Source organism: Polypterus senegalus, chromosome 18 (genome assembly GCF_016835505.1).
Source record: "Polypterus senegalus isolate Bchr_013 chromosome 18, ASM1683550v1, whole genome shotgun sequence".
In the NCBI taxonomy this organism is placed as follows: domain Eukaryota; kingdom Metazoa; phylum Chordata; class Cladistia; order Polypteriformes; family Polypteridae; genus Polypterus; species Polypterus senegalus.
Genome location: NC_053171.1, coordinates 68,313,289 through 68,332,885, shown reverse-complemented (window position 1 = coordinate 68,332,885; position 19,597 = coordinate 68,313,289). Strand labels below are relative to the sequence as shown.

General features: G+C 41.6%; 1 protein-coding gene across 15 annotated transcripts in view; it reads left to right on the top strand.

Moving 5' to 3' along the window:
• ryr3 (ryanodine receptor 3) overlaps positions 1-19,597 on the top strand; it is a 539,734-nt gene that overhangs the window by 269,701 nt on the left and 250,436 nt on the right. For all 15 annotated transcript variants that reach the window (XM_039741277.1, XM_039741278.1, XM_039741276.1 and 12 more), the window contains 4 exons: positions 7,900-8,704; positions 14,551-14,751; positions 15,287-15,389; positions 18,245-18,382. In XM_039741277.1, coding sequence (XP_039597211.1) covers positions 7,900-8,704; positions 14,551-14,751; positions 15,287-15,389; positions 18,245-18,382 — 1,247 coding nt within the window. The remainder of the gene's footprint in view (positions 1-7,899; positions 8,705-14,550; positions 14,752-15,286; positions 15,390-18,244; positions 18,383-19,597) is intronic.

Genomic DNA, 19,597 nt, shown 5'->3' with positions numbered 1-19,597 from the left:
GTGCTGTTCTGTAACACCGGTCCTGAGCTGCTTGCACTTTTTCCAAGTGACTTTTGAAACTAGGCCTAATTTTAGTGAATCTGTCGCGTAACCACGCAGTATATTCTAATATGTTTGTGGAAGAGAGGGCCTCTTCCTCTCAACCTTTCTTTAGAATGTCTAATATGCCCCAGGGTTGTCATCCGTACAATAACTCAAATGGTGAGAAGCCCATAGAGGCTTGTGGGACTTCCCGGTATGCAAAAAGAACAAGGGGGAGGAGCTGATCCCAGTTCCTTCCGTCCTCACTGACCACCTTACGAAGCATCTGTTTGAGGGTCTGGTTGAACCACTCCACTAAACCATTGGCTTGAGGATGATACACCGAGGTTTTTAAATGTTTAATTCTTTGTAACTTAGCTGTTTCCCTGAATGTTTCTGAGATGAAGGGTGTCCCTTGATCCGTAAGGATTTCTTTAGGGATGCCATCACGCAAGAAGACCCGTACTAATACCCGTGCGATAGCCTTAGTAGTAGCTGAGCACAACGGAACAGCTTCAGGATATTGGGTGGCAAAATCCACCAGGACCATTATATATTTATGGCCCCGGGCCAAGGGCTGAAGGGGTCCCACTAGGTCAACCCCAACACGTTCGAACGGGACATCAACTAGGGGTAGAGGAATAAGAGGAGCACAGTCCCTTTTTGGAATCTGCTGCAGTTGACATTCCTGGCAGGACACTCAAAAGCAGCAGACCTCCTCATTGGTTCCCAGCCAAAAATATCAGAGCTTGATATGTTCAAGAGTCTTTTCGGGCCCCAAATGGGCTCAGCACCTCGCAGTTTCCATGCTTCCGTAAGACCCCTTGCTCACCACAGAACAACGGCCACTGCTGGCTAGAAGGTTCCCGGGTTTGCTTCTTGAGGTAGGAACACAAGATCGTCTGGGTTCACAGGGGTTCCTTTCTGTTTTTCCTGGTTAGGTCTCCACCGTTACGGTTTGTATGATCTTGATTAACAACAACATATCCTTGATTAGCCGACCCCAGGCAGCTGGGCGAGGTTAATCGGGAGGGCTTTGAGCAGTAGCACACACGTTACTTGTTCGACTGTTTGTCGGGTGTTATTTCGTTCAGGCCATAGCCAACACCCAAGTTTAGTAAATAATTTCATGGCTTGGGGAGCCACCGGCAGTTGGAGACCAAACTCTCACTGCATCACTCTCCTTGCCTGCAAACTTGGGGCACTCCCACAATTACTAAGGTTCTTTCCCATTGCGGGGGCTTTGGGTGCGAACTGTTCACCCAGGAGCCCATAATCAGTGGGCTGTGCCCCTTTTTGACCCCAGCCCTATTCTGTAAGCCCTATGTCCACATGCCCAGGGCTTTGTATCAGACCCTTGGGTCGAAGCGCCCCCAGGCTCCCTCCACCAGCACCAACCTACCACACCATGGGAGCTCGGAAACGAGAGACTCCCATCTGTTTTTTGTTGGTTGGACTGTGTGTTCAGGCTCCTTTAAGGAGACCATCCTGCTGACTATGCCAGTGTGAAAGAAACAGCCGGACTCACACAAATGTTTGGGGCAGCCACCCGTATAGATTCCCTAGCTGCAGAAGGCTTTAAAGTGGAGTACAATGTGTACTGTTTAGAGTCCAAAACAGAACTGTATAAGTATGGAGGATGAGGGGTTTTTATAGCTGGTTCACAGGAAGTGACATCCTCGGGGCTGGGACAGGAAGTGATGTCCTCGGGGCTGGGACAAGAAGGATTTCTCATGTTTGCTCTGCGGAGAGAAAAGAGAGAGGTTCAGTGCACCCCACCTCCCCCTGGCCTGGCATGGAATTGTCATTTCCTGGTCCATTTGGTTAACTTCCAAGCGCACATGTGTGACAAAGGGTAAGTCCTCACTGGAACCAGAGAATGAGAGAAACCTACATTCTATGCATAGAGCACTTTTACATGCTAGTGCAAGCAGCAAGGGGAGCGCCAGGTGGCAGTATGGAGTTTAAATGTTACTCCTTCTTCTTCATCTTTATGTTTTCCCACTTCTGTTTGGGATTGATGTGCCTGATGAAGCTTCTCCATACAGCTCAGTTGTGCACCTCCCCATACATACCCTTTTCCTTCAGATCTTCTTTTACTTTATCTATCCACATCCATTTTGGCCTCCCTCGTTTTATCTTACCCTGAACTTACATTCCCATCACTCTTTTGCCAGCATAATCATTGTCTCTTCTATTCACATATCCATACCACTTCAACCTACTTTCTTGTACTTTTTTAGGTATCTGTCCCACTTTTGTTGTACCAATGATTGTGTTATTTCTTATTCTGTCCATTTTTGTAACTTCACACATTCATTTCAACATTCTCATATCTGCCACATTTCTCCTGCACTCCCTTTACTGCCCTTGTCTCAATTCCATAAATCATTGCTGGTTTTACCACTGTCTTAAAAACCTTACCTTTTAATTTTGCCTTAATTCTACAATTACGCAATATCCCTGATACTTTATGAGTTATCTCTGCATCATATTTTTTCATCTTAGGCTATCACTGATCCTAGATATTTAAATTTATCCACTCTTTATTTTTATAGCTTTCCCTGCAGGCTAACCTCTGAATCCTGATCATCATTAAACCTTATATATTCTGACTTTTCCCTATTTGTCTTCATTCCTCTATCTTCCAAAAACCTTTCTCCATTTTCCCAGATTCTTCTCCACTTCCACTTTTCTGGTGCTACACGACACAATATCATCAGCAAAAGGCAGTGTTTCCTAACATCGGTCCTGGGGGCACACTGTGGCTGCAGGTTTTTGTTCCAACCAGAGTCCTAATCAGTTACAATACCTGATAACACTGATCTCATTTAATTAGCTAGTATTATTTTTCTTTTATTCTACATTCAGAAAAGCACAGCAGCGTGATTTTTACATTTATAAGACATTTAAAAATATTTCTGCTTTTGTTATAGATTTAAATGCTTAACTCTTTTTTGTTGATTTCATTATATTTTGCCCTTTCTCTGTGCAGTTTTTTTCCCTTCATTGTATCTTATTAATGACAGTTAAAAATGAGCAGAGTAGACATGCTGGCAAACAACACTGAATAATCAAAGGCTGCAACAACTTTAGCGTCCCACTAATTAGTAAATAGTAGATTAAACAATTAGAACACCTAGAAAAGTAGAATGAAAATCAAGAAAAATATCAAAAAATATTGTTAAAAAGAAAAAAATACATTATTCCCATATAACTGCTTGGTACCAAACTTAGTTTTCAAATTTCTATATTGTTCCCAAAACACAGAATTTGGGAAATAACACATCACTTAATTAGCCCAGGAGTCCAATTAAAAACAGAAACTGGTTGGAACAAAAACCTGCAACAACAGCGTGCCTTCAGGACCGAGGTTGGGAAACACTGCACTAAGGGATTAACCTTGTATCCCACGAGTCAACACCTCCATAAACATATCGAATGGTAAGGACTTAAAGCAGATCCCTGTTGTAGACCTACTCTAACTGGGATCTTGTTTGCTACTGCAACACTGCTTTAAGCAGGAGTTTTTACTCCTGCAAAAATATCCTGGGCAATTCTCACACACATCTGTTATCCTCCTTTCTCTCTTGTGTACCTCAAACCTTTCTGGTTTTCTCATTTCATCAGTTGTTTCTCTCCTGAACAACAAAACAAACTGCTTCTCCTCTATGGGGGTCTCATCCCTAAGCCTTCTCACTGTAACCCTTTCCCAAATTTTCATTGTATGTGACATTAGCTTTATCTCTCTCTAATTTCCATAGTCTAGAATACATACAGTGTATGTGTGTGTATATACTGTATGTATATATATTTATATATGCATTGTACACACTGTTCATTTCCTGGAATGACCGGTTGGGTGGAAGGACCGAGAAGAGAACCCCTTTGGGACAATGCCGCTGCACCACAGGTCCCCTCAGGGCATGCCGGGAGTTGTGGCTTGGAGCAGCCCTGTTGGGTTCCATGGGTGCCACCAAGGGGGTGCTGCAGCTACAGTGGTGCCCTTTGGGGCACTACTTCTGCCACATCCGGAAGTGCAGCCGGAAGATGGTCAAGGCACTTCTAGGTGCACTATAAAAGGAGCAGCTTCACAATTATTTAGAAAGCCAGAGTCGGGAGGTGGAGGACAAAGCTTGAAAGGAGGATTGGAGGTGAAGAAAAGAGAGAAAGAACTGTGTGTCATATTATTTTGTGTACTGAACTGTACTGTGCTGTGAAGTGGGCAGCAAAGGAAAAAAACGTTTCTCACTGAAGAGTAAAATTTGTGCTGTGTTGGAACTTTTGTCTTGGCCTGTCTGTTTCGGGATTTGGGGACTGATATGCCCCCTGGTGGTCCACAATATGAATATATTGTGGACCACCAGGGGGCGTATCAGTCCCCAAACCCCGAAACAGACTCGAACAAGAGCCATAGCAAGGTTTGAAGCACCCACCTGTATATTATTTCCTGGCTGCAGAATTGAAAACAAATGATAGCACTGAAGTGCACAAATCGGAGTCCAAGACAGAATTGAGGGGATAGGGGAAAGGTAGAGGCTTTTAAAGGCCAGTATAGGAAGTGATGTCATAGGGGCAGGGACCGAAAGGGTCTTCAACCATAGGCTCAGGCCCGGAAATGACTTAAGAGGGGCCGGTACCAGAAAGGTCTTCATCCATAGGTTCAGTCCCGGAAGTGATGTCAACAGGGCCAGGTGGAATTTCCTGTGAACGGTCTGCAGAAAAGCGAGAAGAAAAATCAGTGCACTCTGCCACATCCTGGTCTGGTTCGGAATTGCCCTCATTCAAGCCCTTTAGCCACCTCCCATGCACACATGTGTGACTATATATATATATATCTGCATATGCCGCCCCAACCCAAAACAAATGGGCAACAACGCCAGCTCTGTCCAACAAAAACGTTTTATTCATGAAAAGGCGCCCAGACCCATAGTAGTCTCTAAGAACTGATACCAACAGTCACAAGCACAGTGAAACTCCATCCCTTTCCTCCGAGCCTTGCAGCCTCCTTTCTCCTTCACAGACAAGCTTCAAAAGCGTTATTCTCCAATTTTGGCCTCTTTTGCGAGGTGGCTGGCTCCTTTTTAAGCCACACTTGGGAGCACTCCAGGTGGTTCATTAGAGAGATCTGGAATTGCTACCAGGGGATGCTCCAGCTCCCCAAACACCCGGCACAATCAAGCAATGGACGTGAGTTGCCACAAACAAAGAGTTTTATTTATGGGAAACTCTTGCAGCAAGTGTTTCCCACAGCACCAAGCACAGATACAGCACAGTAGCACAGCACTACTCTGAAATATCATCTCTGTCTTCATCTTTTCTGTCCCTCTCAGCCTATTCCGCTCCTCTTGGCAAGCTTTCTCCTCCTCCTTTCGTCTGTGGCTCTCAGAGTTGAGGCAGGTAGCTCCTTTTATGTAATCCCCGCAAGTACTTTCATTGTTCCAAAGGCTTGGCTTGAAAACACTTCTGGATAAATCTGGAGCCCAATGAAGGAGGGCTCATTAGTCCCCACAGCACCCCCTGGTGGCACCCACAGAACCCAATAGGGCTGAGCCAAAGAACTCCAGTTCCCATTAAGCCCTTTGGGAATCATGTGCTGACTGTCTCTTGCAGTCCTTCCATAGGCTCTCAGCCTATATATATTGTTGGGTACAAGGCACAGACAAAGTCTAAAGAATAGTTGATGTTCCTCTCTGGCCACCCTGTTTAATAGCAAATCGACAAAAATCAGAAATGACTCTTGTCAGTATAGTACAGAAATCATAGCCTCTCATGTGTCTCTGCTAAGAGTCTATCTGTGGAGATCCGTTCATTCAGTAGTTTTGGGTTGAGACTGAGACGCCTCATTCCTCAAGCTCTTGAGTGGTACTGCATACCAGTTCTAAGCTGATAAGGCAATCCAAAGATTAGCATGCGTGACAATGTATACATATATATAGTCATATATATTGGTATCAATTCCTTCATCCTTCAGGAACTGCCTGCATACTCTTGCCACATGAGGCTGGGTTGGTATGCACCAGGAGGAACCCAGAACTCACTGCACCAGCATAGGGTCTGACAATAGGTCCAAGGACTTCATCCCGATACCTAATGGCAGTCAAGGTACCGTTGTCTAGCCTGTAGAGGTCTATGTGTCCCTCCATGGATATGCATCCCCAGACCATCACTGACCCACCACTAAACTGGTCATGCTAAACGATGTTACAGGCAGCATAACATTCTCCATGGCTTCTCTAGACCCTTTCACGTCTGTCACATGTGCTCAGGATGAAACTGCTCTCATCTATAAAAAGTGCAGGGCGCCAGTGGTGGACCTGCCAATTCTGGTATTGTATGGCAAATGCCAGTCGAGCTCCATGGTGTCCGGCAGTGAGCACAGGCCTCACTAGAGGATGTTGGACCTTCAGGCCACCTTTGTGAAGTCTGTTTCTGATTGTTTGGTCAGAGACATCCACAACAGTAGCCTGCTGGAGGTCATTTTATAGGGCTCTGATAGTGTTTATCCTGTTCCTCTTTGTCCAAAGGACCAGATACCGGTCCTGCTGATGGGTTAAGGACCTTCTATGGCCCTATGGACGTTTCATTGACTTGATGCTGTACTCTAAAAAGTGTTCCTTTAATTTTTTTGAACACTGTTTATATACTGTATTTATAATAAATCTAAATATATAATATATACATGTTCATATATTGTGAAATTGACATGGTACTTTTAAGAGGTGTGACAGATAGAGGGCGCTATCGCTCCCTTGAACCCCTGTCCACGACTCCAGACACCAGGTAAAAGTCCAATTGTTGACTTTATTAAATTGCCACACTGCACAAAGCACCCTCTCCTCCACAATACTCATATAAATCACAAATAATCACAATAATACAATCCTCCACTCCCAGACACGTTGCCACCCTTCCACCCAGCTCAGCTCGCCGTCTGGGAGCTCTCACAGTCCTTTTATATTCCCTGACCCGGAAGTGTTCCCAATCCCCAGTCCATGTGATCTTGTATCACTTCCGGGTCAGGTAAAAAGTCATTTTCTTCACCCCGGAAGCACGTCATTTCCCTTGTCCATGTGTGCTTCCGGGCGTAGGGAAAATAACCGCTGTTCCCCCCTGCAGTGTCTCCTAGTGGTCCCCATGGCATTCAGCAGGGCTGTGTATAAAAACTGTGATGTCCATGATGCCCTGCTGGTCTTCTGGGAACCTCCATACTGCAGGGAGGGCTCCACCTGGCGGCTTGGGGGTATTGGCCGGGATAAACGGTCTGGCCATACACCACAGAGGATATTATAAGATGAAGAACTGCACATCCATGTGTTCATATTTTGTGTGATATTATACATCAAGCTACAAAAACTGAATTTGAATAGGTCTTTAAATATGTGTGTCAATGGAATTCCCAGAAATTTAAACTGTTATGAAAACAGATCCAAATGAAGTTGACATAAAAGTCTGTTTCTTGGGATTCAGAAGTTTTTTTTCAAGCTATACCTTGAAATTCTGTAACATTCCTCCAGTAAGATTAGTGCAGAGCTTTGGACACAAATGAATATGGACATTGTGATTTTTAGTTGATTCTGCATGTTGTAACTGCTATGGCTTAGCAGCTTCCAGTGAAATATCTTTGTGAGTTTTGTGCAATTAGAAGACAACGGCTGCTTCCATAACTCCAACTATTCCATTTACTTCACAACTGTGAGAAAATTCATTATGACCTGTAGGTTCTTTACTGAGTCCATTTTCTGAGCCGTTGTTGGTCTGCAAGATATGTTCAGTGTTAAATTTGCATTTTCTTTTGTGCATAATTCTTTTGGAAATGTGGGCATGACCCACTACTGTTGATCTCCTGTTTATTTCTTCAATTCTCTCTCTTTACAGGTGTGTGGATATCTTGGAGCTTTCTGAACAAGAAGGTCTGATGAAGTTCCACTACCATACACTGAAGCTGTACTGTGCACTGTGTGCTTTGGGCAATAATCGAGTTGCCCATGCACTCTGCAGCCATGTTGACCAGTCACAACTCCTATATACAATTGACAACCAGTACTTACCAGGAATGCTGCGTCAAGGCTTTTATGATCTTTTGATCAGTATCCATTTGGAGACAGCAAAGGAAGCTCGGCTAATGATGAACAATGAGTTTATCATTCCAGTTACAGACGAAACCAGGAGTATCAAGCTTTTCCCAGATGACTCTAAAAAGCACTCTTTGCCTGGAGTAGGCCTAAGCACATCTCTTAAGCCTCGCCTCAGCTTTTCTCCCCCGTGCTTTATCACAACAAACAGGGAACAGCAGCTGCACAGCCCACAGATTCCTTTGGATATCCTGAAGGAGAAAGCAATTAGCATGCTCACCGAGGCAGTGCAAGGAGGTGGCCACCATATCAGAGACCCTGTGGGAGGATGTGTAGAGTTCCAGTTTGTGCCAATACTGAAGCTGATTGGCACACTGCTTATCATGGGTGTCTTGAGTGATGATGATGTAAAGCAGATTTTGCTCATGATCGACCCTTGTGTGTTTGGGGATCAGAAGGAGGAGGAAGAGCAGGAAGTGAAAGCAAAGGAGGAAGTCACCAGCACAGAAGAGAAAGCAGTGGAGGCAGGAGAAGAGGAGGCCAAAGAAAGCAAACAGCCAATGAATGGCCTGCTAGAGAAGCATCTACCTGAGTCAGTAAAGCGGCAGGTAAAGTGATCTTATGGTGGTCAGTAGAGTTCAGTGGTGATTCAGCAGTTGGAGGTAAGGGCTGCTTCTGCAGCTGCCCAGGTCTGCTTTAGGTGTCAGTGGCAAGTTCCATAAACAGATCCTGGTAAATTATTGGGTTTAGTGTCCCTGAAATGTAATGCTATTGGCATAATTGAACTTATAAGAACACCCCATAAATTTTCAGATAAATTATTTCACCACTTGACAGTACCTGGTTGGAACAGTAAATGTCAAGAGCTGCTAATAACTGAAGGCTTTACAATTTATTTTAAAACCTGTGCTTTGCCTCTCTACAACTCCCATTCTTTACTTGTAGTAATGTGTAATATTACTGGGGTTTTTTTGGTGTCTGTTTAGTTTTTGGATGCTTTTTACACAGTGTTTTGTCTTGTTAAGGTGTGATGGTCTGGGTTGGCTCTGCAGTCTTTGGCTGCTTGTTCCCAAGACCATTAATAATGAATTTGAGGGTGAGCTGGGCAAATGAGGATACATACAGTCAGCAAGAGGTGGTGTTCAAGTGCATTATTTATAAAATAAAGGACAAAATCATGCAGTAGTCTTCTCTCAGTAAATAATCCCCATAAAACCAAGTGTACAAGTGGAGTTTAAAATGTTCAATAAATCTTCTTTTTTCAGCTGGCTTACATTTAGGGGTCGCACAGCAGATCATCCGTCTCTATCTATCCCTGTCTTTTACATCATTTTCTGCCACACTGACTGTCTTTGTTTCCTCCCTCACCACATTCATAAACCTCCTTTTTGGTCTTCTTTTTTTTCCGCTTGCCTGGCAGTTCCATCCTCAATATCCTTTTCCCAATGTAACTCTCATCTCTCCTCCGCACGTTTCCAGACCATCTCAATCTAGCCTCTCTCACTTTGTCACCAAACTGTCGTACCTGTGTTGTCCCTCTAATATACTCATTTCTAATCCTATCTACTCTCATTTCTCCAAGCAAAACTTGTAGCATCTTCAGCTCTCCCTCCTGTCTTTTCATCAGTGCCACCATCTCCAAACCATACAGCACAACCAGTCTCACTACAGTTTTATAGACTTTTCCTTTCACCCTTGCAGGTACTCTTGTATCACAAATCACTCCTGTCACTCTTCTCCATCCAGTCCACCCTGCCTCCAACCTCTTTTTCACCTTTCTGCCGTACTCTCTGTTGGTTTGGACTGTTGAACCCAAGTATTTTTAATTTGTCTACTGTGAACGCTGGCCCCGACACAGACAGACGGACAACATATTTTGCACCCACACACTGTTTATTTACAATACTATTTACACAACTATAAAAGTCTCGTGCACTCACGAACCGCAGTGCTGCTGGCACTGAATCCCCCAAAGTCCAGGGCCCACAGTTTCTTGTGCCTTCCTGGCCGCCTCCAGTCCTTCCTCAAGCTCAGTCCTTCTGCCTCCCGACTTCCACCGCTGACTGGAGGGAGACGGCCCCCTTTATGGGGAGCCGGATGGGCTCCAGCTGCTTCCCGGCACTTAACGGTGGCCACACCCTGTGTGGCGGAAGTGCCGCTGCACCCGAAGCCGTCCGTGTCTCCCGGTCGTCTTCCCCGGCACTTCCTGGTGTGGCGGAAGTGCCTCCGGATAATTAGGCCCCGGGTGGCCACGGGTCCCCTAGGGCTGGGCTTCCAAGCCCTGTACCCGAGGCCCCTGCATAACCAGGACGGACGCCCCTACTCGGTCTGGAGGAGGCACACGCCCTCCTCTGGTCCTCCAAGGTGTCCCGGCGGGCTCCAGCCCCAGCCGAGGACCGTGACGGATAAACCGGCATTGGGGCGCCGCCTGGCGGTGACCACGGGCCCCTACAGGGTAGGGCTTCCATGCCCTCGACCCGTGGCTCCCAACAGAACCAGGACGGACGCCCCCTCGCGGTCTGGAGGAGGCACAAGCCCTCCTCACGTCCTCCAAGGCGTCGGCCGGGGACCACACTACCTAATAATGTCCAATAAATAATGAGATTAAAACTTCAGGGAGGTCTTCTTTTATAAAACAATGAGCCACAATGGCTTTTTTTTAAATCTGGCATCTCTTCTACTTATTTCATAAGGGCGTTCCCCACTGACAGGGGCAGGGAACCATCAAAAACTTGGCTTGTGTTTCTCTCTGCCATTCCCCGGTCTTACATAAGAAGGGACCTTGTGAGCCCCACTCCTACTCCTGCCACCATCTGCATCTGCAGAAGCCTACTCCAAGCACATGGATCGCTCCTGTTCTGTAAGGTGCTCAGCAGAAATGACCCTCATCAGTGCCATTGAGTGCTGACCATATACTTATAACTCTGAGATTTGTACCTGACCATCTGCCTCCATCAAAAACAGCATAGCTCCCAATCCTGCCTCTCAGTCATTTTCCATTAACCTTCATTCCTTCTTTCCTCCTTTTTTCATTTTGTTTCTCCTCCCATTTCTTGCCCTGGCTCCCATTTATATACCAATTGCGTGCAGGTGTTGCCAATTGCGAATGTGCAGTCTGCCAAGCAACCCAATCAACCTTGGAGCGGTACATGCACATTCCCATGTGTACCTGCACAGCCTACATGCTCTGTGACTTCCAATTATTTGTTTTAAAGTTTTAAAGTAAAATACTAGTTTGTTTTTGCAGCTTTCAGTAGGCTCTATGAAACCCTGTGTCTGTATGTGATAGAACAAACCTTAAAACTTACCAAATATGTCAATTTTTCAATCCAAAAATGTTATTAATGTTATCTACATCTTGAGATTATATACATATTGTTGAACAGTGCATCCATGTTGTTTTAAGAAGGAAAGAAAAGCAAAAAGCAAACAGTTTTGAGATTCGGCTATTTTAAATGGAGACCAGCAGTTAGCCTCATGCCTTAGCTAGACAATAATAACGGAAAAATCCCACTTGTGATCACATATATTTTTTCCTTATCAAGAAGGTACTGCATGCTCTGACTGGACTGATGAAGCACGTGCTTACTTTAATATGAGAATATTGAGGTCATGTAGCAGGCAATGAAATGAAAAGAACTGAAGAGATATTATAGTCATGTATCCAGTGCTTGAACCAAGAAAGCAGGTATGGTGTATCAGTGCGTACTGCTCTATTTCAAGCACTGCATACCACCAAACATCCATCTTTCTGACCTACTTATTCAGGGCAGGATCATGGTCCAGCTGGGGCCTATCCCAGCAAGCACTGGACACAATGCAGGAACAATTCACAAAAAAGCGCACATACACACACACACACACGCATATACATACACACACTATAGAACCACTTTAGCAATGCCAATTCTTAAATTCAGTGCAGATGTTTTAATATTGGCAGAGTGGGCTGTCATTCTTGCCTCACAAAGCCAGGTTCTATATGGTGTTGTCATTTATTACTGTGGGTGCAGGAATGACAGCTCTACAAAAAGGAAAATTTGTGATGCCAACCAGATTGTCCCATTTAATGTTTAAAAGTTTAAGAAAAATAAATGCTGCTTGGCATACTTGCTCTGTAAAAGTTAGGTTTGTAAGTAAATTAAATCAATCAGATGGTTAGCCACAAGTATGAGTCAGTTTCTCTGGAGCTTGTCCGGTGGGTAGCTCTTCCAAAAATAACACCTTCTTCTGAGAAACCAGAGCATATGGGCAGTGAACCACATGGGATGGAGTCAGTTGTAGAGAGAGAAGGAGATGACCGTGTTAGCAATGGAGTGTTATTACATATCTTGGCAAAATCTGTATGGAGATCCTTCCACGCACTGTTGTGGTAATATCTACAGATTGATTAGGAATTTATTCACTTGAAAAACATTCTGCTCAGTTCTTTTATTACTGCATTGTCAGCATGAGTGACTCATTATGCATTAAAAAAAATCAATAATTGATTTCTGGTGCTTCATTCTGCTCTATCATAAACTGCCTTTTTGTAAGTGTTTACTTTTTAATTGTATGTGTGTAAAAGCATGACACTTCAAAAGTGGCTTGACTCATTTAAACATCTTAGAGTTTTATTAAAAATACAATGGAGTGTACTCTGTTCAGGATTGAGGTTTTATAGGGAGTTTTGTGGAAGTGATGTCGTCCTCAGGGCCTGGACAGGAAGTGACGTCTTCTGAGTTGAGGTGGAAGTGACATCTTCATAGGCTTCAGAACCTGGCGGGATTTCCCGGGAAAGGTCTGCAGGAAAGTGAGAAAGAGAGTCCGCGCACCCCTCCACCCCCTGGTCGGATGTGGTGTTATGATTATTTAAGCCCTTTAGCTGCCTCCTACTCACACATGTGTGACAATATATAAAAAACGCTTCACTTTAGAACCCAATTTTATGTGGAATTTTAATATATACCATGATTGTAAATTAATTACTTTGGCTTAAAAAATATTAAATCTATCTTTTAAGCTACTAAATAATTCTCAAATGTCAATTTATGAACAATTATCAAAATGTTAACTATTACTCTACATCACAATACTGCTAACTTTACAAAACAGTTTTTAAGTTCTGCGTTAATAATGAAATTTCTGGAAATAAACAGAGACTTAAATCATCCAGGAGTCTGAATCACCTCACTAGCATCAAGGATACATCATGACAGCTTGTATGCTTGCCCCACTAGTTTAGATTGTTTTTATATACTTTCTCAATCACCGAGAGGAAATTGTCTTTTCGCATGACCCTTAGAGGTCAGAGCACATGGTCAGCCATTGTACAGTGCCCCTTGATTAATTTTCAGGTGAAGGGCTTTCCTCAATGTCTTTTTTTTCTCATAAGCAGATACAAAATTATCTACTTAATTACCTGGGTATAATAATGTCCAAAAAATCATACTAGATTTTAACTGGATAAGTTTTCCCTGTTAAGTTTTATCAGAATCATATTCACTTTTATTTGGCAGTATTTAACATACAGAAATTTAACTTGGTAGCTTTTGAGCTGTTTACAGTAGTATATATCAAATAACATGAAAAATGTAAGTTAAACAACATACATTTTAAACAGTTGTAGAATAGTGCAATTCTAAGGGATTCAGAACACACAAATATGCAAGGAAGACTGGCTAAATTACTGGTTTGCGAGCGCTATGGCTCTGAAAAGGAGTTTTTGGAACAACAGATGACCTAAGTGAGATGATATCTACCCCAGATTCTATTCACATGTGAGTTTCACGCGGCTACGGAACAGTCAATCCTTAATGTGAATAACACTGCATATTTGTAACATGCTATTTCAGTGTTCACTTTTTCTTACATTATATACATCCTAAATGCACTACCCTTTAATGCACCTCCCATCTACTGGTGTCCTCAAGTATGTGATTCACCATTAAAATGGAGAAATTCTACTGGATCTGCTTTATCAGTGCCTTTGAGGATTTTGAAGACCTGCATTAGGTCCCCAGACTGCCCACACAGTCTCTTCTGCTCAAGACTAAATAGGTTTAATTATCTGAGTCTTTCACAATATGATATTTCTGTATGTCTCTGGATGCACTTGGTTGCTGTCCTCTGCACAACTTCAAGTGCTACTGTGTCTGTCATGAAAAGTGGTGACAAGAACTGCACACAGATGTAGTCTCATTAGTGCATTATATAGTTTGAGTATAATTTCCCTTGATTTATATTCAACAGTGTTTATGATATAATGTTTTAACATTTTATTTGCCTTTGTAATAGCTTGGATATTGAGCACCATGTACCACCTTATTATATAGGCAGGGAATGAGGACCCCATTTGTCACATGACCAGTAATTCTGACATAACATCAGTAAACTATATTGCCATGGATGTGCAAAAAATTCACAAAGTTGTCCTGAGGCTGAGTAGCTCTGATCATTTCTGTTTTTTCCCCAGATGTGCGAACTGCTTCACTACTTCTGTGACTGTGAATTGAGGCACCGAACTGAAGCAATTGTCTCCTTCTCAGACAGTTTTGTGTCTAAGCTACAGTTTAATCAGAAATTCCGCTACAACGAGCTGATGGTTGCTTTGAACATGTCGGCTGCTTTGACAGCCAGGAAGACCAGGGAGTTTCGCTCACCCCCACAGGAGCAGGTAAGCAGTGTAGTGTAGTTTCTACATAGTTGAGACACTCATTTTTCCACTTCCTTGTCTAGACAGCTGTAATAAGTAACATCTATCAATTCTCAAAATTCACAAAACACAAAATTATTTTGCTAAACACATCAGCCCCTTTTTCTTCTTTCTACCATATGTCTATTTGTCTTTATCTGTTAAATTCTTAGTTTACATCCCTCTAGATATTCATCATGCAATTATGTTTCTCCTACAACTTTTTGAGTATGGTTTTTTCTTTCCATATTTCTGTGAGTCCAATTTATGTAGTTGATTTACTAAGTAGGGGAATCAGCAACAGTTCAGTGTGAGGCCTGTGAGCAATTAAGAATATTTTGTATCCTTCTTGTTTCATTGTCTCATGCTTAATGATAGGGAGAAAGGACACTTGTTGAGCTTTTTGATAATATGACCTGAACTATTTCCACCATAACCTTATGTGATGGTTTATTTTTTTTCTTGTCTGTCACTTATAAGCTGTATCCTGTCACTTCAAGACTTTGGTTTCTTGCAGATCAACATGTTGTTGAACTTCAAACTTGGAGAAGACTGTCCATGTCCAGAAGAAATTCGGGAGGAGCTGTATGAATTTCATGATGACCTGTTACTGCACTGTGGTACGTAATTCCAATTTGGTTAAGGAAAAACTCTTAATTTGGCAGATTTCATATTTCTAATCAAAGCAGTGTCCTTCAAGTTTAAATGTGCTATCAATTTTTTTTACTCACCCCAAATGGTCAGCGATCCTAGATAGTCACTTTTAGACTTGTTTCAGTATTGCAAAGTGTCCCAATAGAGATTTTAGGCTAAAAGTGAAAGTGTGTTTTATTCTTCAGTGACATGCACAACACAGCTTTAAAAATGCAATTGGAAGAAGAGAGAGGATATGACCACCTTTTTTCAGGTTTTCTCTGGATTTTCAGGTAAATGTGTGTATGAGTAGATACAATTGCTCATCACTAAGAACTAATTGAGAGGTATGAGGGCACCAGAAGGACAAAACCAAGAATGGTAGTTAAACAGGCTGATCTGGAAAAACTAAAGATCTTTAAACAAACCCCAGGATGCAAAAACAAATTCAACAAACAAAAGAACAAAAAAATCCTGCTTGCTCTCAAGATGAAAGTGTCCGTAAAGAACTGAAAAGGTAGTTGGAGTTGATCAGTATGACAGCTTTATTGGAGAGAGGCTATTTTTTAAAGAGCCACGGCAGCATCTCAGAGGTGGTGCTTATGAATGACATTCATTTAATTTTATACATGCAATGTTTTGTAAAAATTTGAAAAAGACTTGCATTCTACTTCTTTCAAATAATTACATTAAGTTACATTAAGTCATTAGTTAATATGGTACCAGTTATAAAAAAGACCTAAGCAGTTAACTCACATCTCTTTTATGCACTTCTACAATTCTTGAGCAAGTGGCTTCTAAGTAGTTTTTAATACTGTAAGTGAGTAAAAAAACCAAAATGCATTGTGCTTTCACATCACTTAAGTAAATTGACATCACTTTAGTAGTTTGGTTGAAGTCTTACCATAATAGCAGTAGTTTCAGTTTGCTTTGTCATCACCTATAATTTCTTTTCTCTATATAGCTAATAAAGACACCGCAGTCTTTTGGTATACTGCTGCTTATCCCAGCTGGCATAGGTTGTAAATTGGAAACAAACCCTGGACAGGGCACAAGTCCATTGCAGTGCATTGTTTATTTTTAAATATAAAGAAATTTGGATGCAGCTGTTACTACAGCACCATCTTAAATAGTTGTGCATCATCACATGCAATACTTTTGTCAGTCATATGGCTGGCAATGAGTGCCATTTTCAACAACAAAACCACCTCTTGAAGGGTGTGACCTCAAAATGCTGTTACAATGACATCACCAATGAAACACTTAAAAATGATAACAATAAACACACAATAATAACACTTTTACTCTAAAGGTATACATTAATTGAAGGGAAAGATACTTTCTTTGAAGAGCGGGAGTGTCTTTATATCTTTAACTACATAAATATTTCTGGGTGTTCCTGAACACACTTCACATTGCCCCAATATCCCTTCTGTAAATAAAATTTCACTCATGAGTTGCCCAAAAAATTCACATGGAAAGCAAAAGTAAAAAAGGAAAAATATGCCCTGTAGTAATAATCATTTCTGTGTTTGTACTCCAGAGGCAGTTATACAAGTTTCATTTTCGAAATTCCACATGGATATTGTACTTCAAATCTCCCCTTCTGTCTACTTTCAGAAATTGGTGCCAATTTAGGATTGACAGCTGTGGTGTTTATAGTTCTGTGGAAGAGGATATGCAGGAGTGTATAGAATCTTGGGATGTGCCACAGGAGATGTTTTTTTAATTTGGATATAAGCAGGAGAGAGTCAAATTTCTATATAAAATTTGATTCTGTTTATTTGAGGATAGTCACATTGGCTTCTGCAGGACTGGTGAAAGTTGTTAGCACCTCTAGCTTCAAGCTGGTGCTCACCAATTTGCATCACATAAAATTCACAGATTGTGAGCTGTACTTCATGAGTTTGAGTGTCATGACTGTAAATCAGCAACCCATTCATTTTACTTAGTTTAGACAGACTAGTGGAATATTTTCACCGTGGGGACTGAGGAGTTGAGAAGAAGCCAGCTTTTTTAGTCTCCCAAAGAAAGTCACCACTGATAAAAAGCAATCCAGTTTGGGCAGTTTATTTTAAAAAAGGCCTTTTTACAGTAGTTTCCCATGTCTCATTTGAGTGTGTGGGACTAATCACATCACATTCTAAATTTTGTATTATAATTTTGAGAAACAGAAATCTATCGCAGCATCAAACACAAAGTTAAAAGAAAACCTGGAGATGGGGAGTATGGTAAAATCACACTGACTGTTGCATATGGTTCAGTTTAATAAATAGGATTGATTCAGTGATTCAGAGATGTTAAGCAGAGTAATGGAAATTACTTTAAGGGTCAATCTGAAGATTAGTCTAAAAGACCAGGGTCAAAACACAAAATTTTTAAAACAAAAATCAAAGTCAATAAATCAGTGCTTGTTGTAACCTAGAGAATTATTTATTCCTTCGCTGAGTTTTCCTTTATTTTTACAAAGATCAAATGCTAGTTGTCATAAAGTCTTAAATGGTCAAACACCATGATGTTACACAACATGCAGCATCACAGCAAGTAAATGACCCCAGTCAGAAAATATGGGAAACAAGGTAAAAATAACTATAGTACCAAAGAAAATGATATTTCTTGAAGGCAAGTTAAGGGTTTCCAGTAGGCCTACCATGTATACCTCTGTAATGTGAGTGGAAACTAGAATATCAGAAGAAAATTGGCATTCTTAGAGGAGGACAGTTTAGTAGGGGACATTGACCCTGGGTACTTTGCTGACAAAATGTTAAATTAGTCCAGTTGATTTGCTGTTGTGTGTCTCAGCCAAACATTTGACCTAACCTTGTGAATGCTTCTCTTTTAGGAATCCCCTTAGAAGAAGAGGAGGAAGAGGAACAAGACACATCTATTAGAGGAAGATTGATGTCATTAGTGTACAAAATCAAAGGTGCCCCTAAGAAACAGGAAGAAGAGCCAGCAGAGACCGAACAAGCAGCTCCTAGTAAGTATATGCGTGTTATTTAGAGGTGACCCTCTGTCATTTTCATGAACATGTGAACAGATGTCTTTTCACAGTAAAGTAAAAAATTAACCTCAATAGTTCAACATATATGTACTGTGTTTTGACAAGTTTCTGAATATTTTTAATTTAGATTTTTCTGTTAAAACTTTTTTTTATCATTCTCTGTGTTTTTCAAAGGTGCTGCCATTTTGTGTTTGTGGATGTGACTTTTTGCTATGCAGCATGGCACATACCTGTGTGGTGTGTCACTTTGGCTAGGTTACACTTTCACAAAGGGCAGCACATTACTGTGAAACATTTGACTAAATTTGTTCATTGTTCAAACGTATATAGTTAAGGAACTCTTGGCTTCAAATCTCATTTTGGCCTTCCAACTTCTGATATACTTCCATAGTACAGACGGCCTGAGCTAAGTGAGATGATGTGTTTAAGTTCACTTGGGCATGAGGTTCTTGTGTACGGTTGGATATTACAGAAGTAAAACCATATTTGAAGAAATACAAACATGAATGGCTGCTGTTGATTTTATCTGTATCAATAGAAAATGAAAAGGGCAAACACAGTGCACACTCTGGCTTCAAATATTCTAATGGTTTTCTGAGTATTCTGTGTATCATCACAAGAATCAGCCATTGCCTGCATGCAAAATGTATAAAGTTAGATAAAAAGAAATAAATTGTTCAGAATTTAATTGCCATAAGAAATTAAATTGTATGTAATTTAATTTGATTACGCTCATAGATACAAAATTTCATAGAAACACTGTTAACACTAGAATCCCTGAAGCCTACAAAAAAAATTGTAATCCTGGGTCACCTCAGATTACTTTGCATCTTTCCATTAGGGCGTTTTGTTTTGTAAATATGTCGATCAACACCTGCTAATCCACCCCCCCCCAGGAAGGGGCTATTTGATATTTGGATTTTAGTCTTCACACATTGGACACATCATGTCAAAATGTTGTCATTAGTACTATAACATCAAAAACGTTTCTGTTTTAGCTATGTGTTTAACATTTCCTTCCTTGCATTTCCTGTCATACTACATTTACCCAGATTGTTGTAGACACGGAACACACATGAAATGCATGTGTTGCAAATAATTATGTATATTTTTTACCCTGTACAATTCCAGCACCTCACACACAGATAAAGAGCCTTGAGCTGGGAGAACCTTTTGTCTGACTTGAGCTGC